The sequence below is a fragment of the Chinchilla lanigera genome, unplaced genomic scaffold (genome assembly GCF_000276665.1).
Source record: "Chinchilla lanigera isolate Chin_1 unplaced genomic scaffold, ChiLan1.0 scaffold00141, whole genome shotgun sequence".
NCBI lineage: Eukaryota > Metazoa > Chordata > Mammalia > Rodentia > Chinchillidae > Chinchilla > Chinchilla lanigera.
Genome location: NW_004955542.1, coordinates 148,022 through 149,307, shown reverse-complemented (window position 1 = coordinate 149,307; position 1,286 = coordinate 148,022). Strand labels below are relative to the sequence as shown.

General features: G+C 62.1%; 1 protein-coding gene and 1 long non-coding RNA gene across 5 annotated transcripts in view; one reads left to right on the top strand and one right to left on the bottom strand.

Annotated features, from left to right (window-relative positions):
* The window catches only part of LOC102005636, a 5,132-nt gene extending 4,062 nt beyond the window's left edge, over positions 1–1,070 (bottom strand). Inside the window, exon 1 of the long non-coding RNA XR_264850.2 lies at positions 466–1,070. This is a non-coding gene — a long non-coding RNA (uncharacterized LOC102005636). The remainder of the gene's footprint in view (positions 1–465) is intronic.
* Positions 1–1,286, top strand: part of Ing5 (inhibitor of growth family, member 5) — a 25,358-nt gene that overhangs the window by 11,684 nt on the left and 12,388 nt on the right. For 3 of the 4 annotated variants that reach the window (XM_005411118.2, XM_005411116.2, XM_013508090.1), the window contains exon 1: positions 1,170–1,251. The exons of the other annotated variant lie outside the window; for it this stretch is intronic. In XM_005411118.2, coding sequence (XP_005411175.1) covers positions 1,215–1,251 — 37 coding nt within the window. In that variant the 5' untranslated portion in view covers positions 1,170–1,214. Of the gene's footprint in view, positions 1–1,169; positions 1,252–1,286 lie in introns of those variants that run through there. 4 annotated transcript variants of the gene reach the window in all.

Below are 1,286 nucleotides of genomic sequence, written 5' to 3'. Positions count from 1 at the left end.
TGGGGAAGTAGCTCGGTGCAAAGGCCCTGAGTTCCATTTCTGGTACTGCAACGAACAAATGAAAAACAAATATTTATAGCTTTCAGTATTTGACTGAGGTTTTGGGAGAGGGGCCAATGCCAGGGATAATAAAGTGCATTTTATTTTTGGTTGAGAATCAAATCCAGGGCCCCTAACCCTAAACCAACAGTGCCAGGCCCTTTAAAAATGCACTTTTTTTTTTTTTTTGTCTTTTTGAGACAGGGTCTCGCTATGCAGTTCAGGCTGGCCTTGACCTCACTTTGTAGCCCAGGCTGGTCTGGAACTCGCAACAATCCTACCTCAGCCTCCGGAGTGCTGGGATTACAGGGCTGCGCCACCGAGCCCGGCTCAGAATGTACTTTTTTTCTTGTGGTGCTGGACATCCGAAAAAAAAAATGCATTTTAAATCATGGAAGTCCTGCTTTTTGGAGAGAGTATGCTAACCTGTACAACCGCACCCGATGTGGTTGGCGTGTGGGCTCTGCTGCCCTAGCTCCTTCCATCCAGGGGTAGCAGGTCCTCCCAGGGTATCCTGTACTCCGACGTACACGCGGTCACCGGGCAGAGGCAGGGCTGGAAGCCGGGACCCAGCACCCCGCCCGTGACCACGCCTCAGTTCCAGCACAGGCCCACTGGGCGAAAGGACGGGGCTATGAGTCCTGGCCGCGATGACCGCGCAGAGGTTCTGGGAGGGAGGGGGAGCGCTCTCACCCCCGCGCCTGGACGCCGCTCCCCAGTGGGTCTGCAGACGTTTCAGCGCGCACTTGTGTGCAGCCGCGGCACGGAACTGCAGAGGCACCTGCAGAGAGCGAGGCGCGGGCGCCGCCTCGCGGCGAGACTGCGGCAAAGTGGAGTCAGGGAGCGCACAGGCGCAGGGAGGGGCCTCGCGGCTGTGTGGGGTCTACGGATGAGCCTGCGGCGCACCCTGGCCCACCAGGCTCGGGTGCTGGGGCCGGGGCGTGGGCCGAGCACACACTCGCAGCACCAGGACTGGACAGTTGCCCGAGGCCGAGCGGTCCCCAGGGGCGCGCTGCTCCCCTTCCACTGCACACCGGAAGTGGAGGGGCGGGCCGGTCTCGCCCCGCCCCTGCTGCGGGCCAATCGGCACCTGCGACTCATGAATAGTGAGCCCCGCCCCCGCCCCGCCCTCCGCGGCACCGCCCGCGCGCAGACCCCGAGCGCGGCCGGCGAAGATGGCGACCGCCATGTACTTGGAGCACTATCTGGACAGTAAGCGCCGCGCCGCGCCCCTGCCCGCGCCCGCT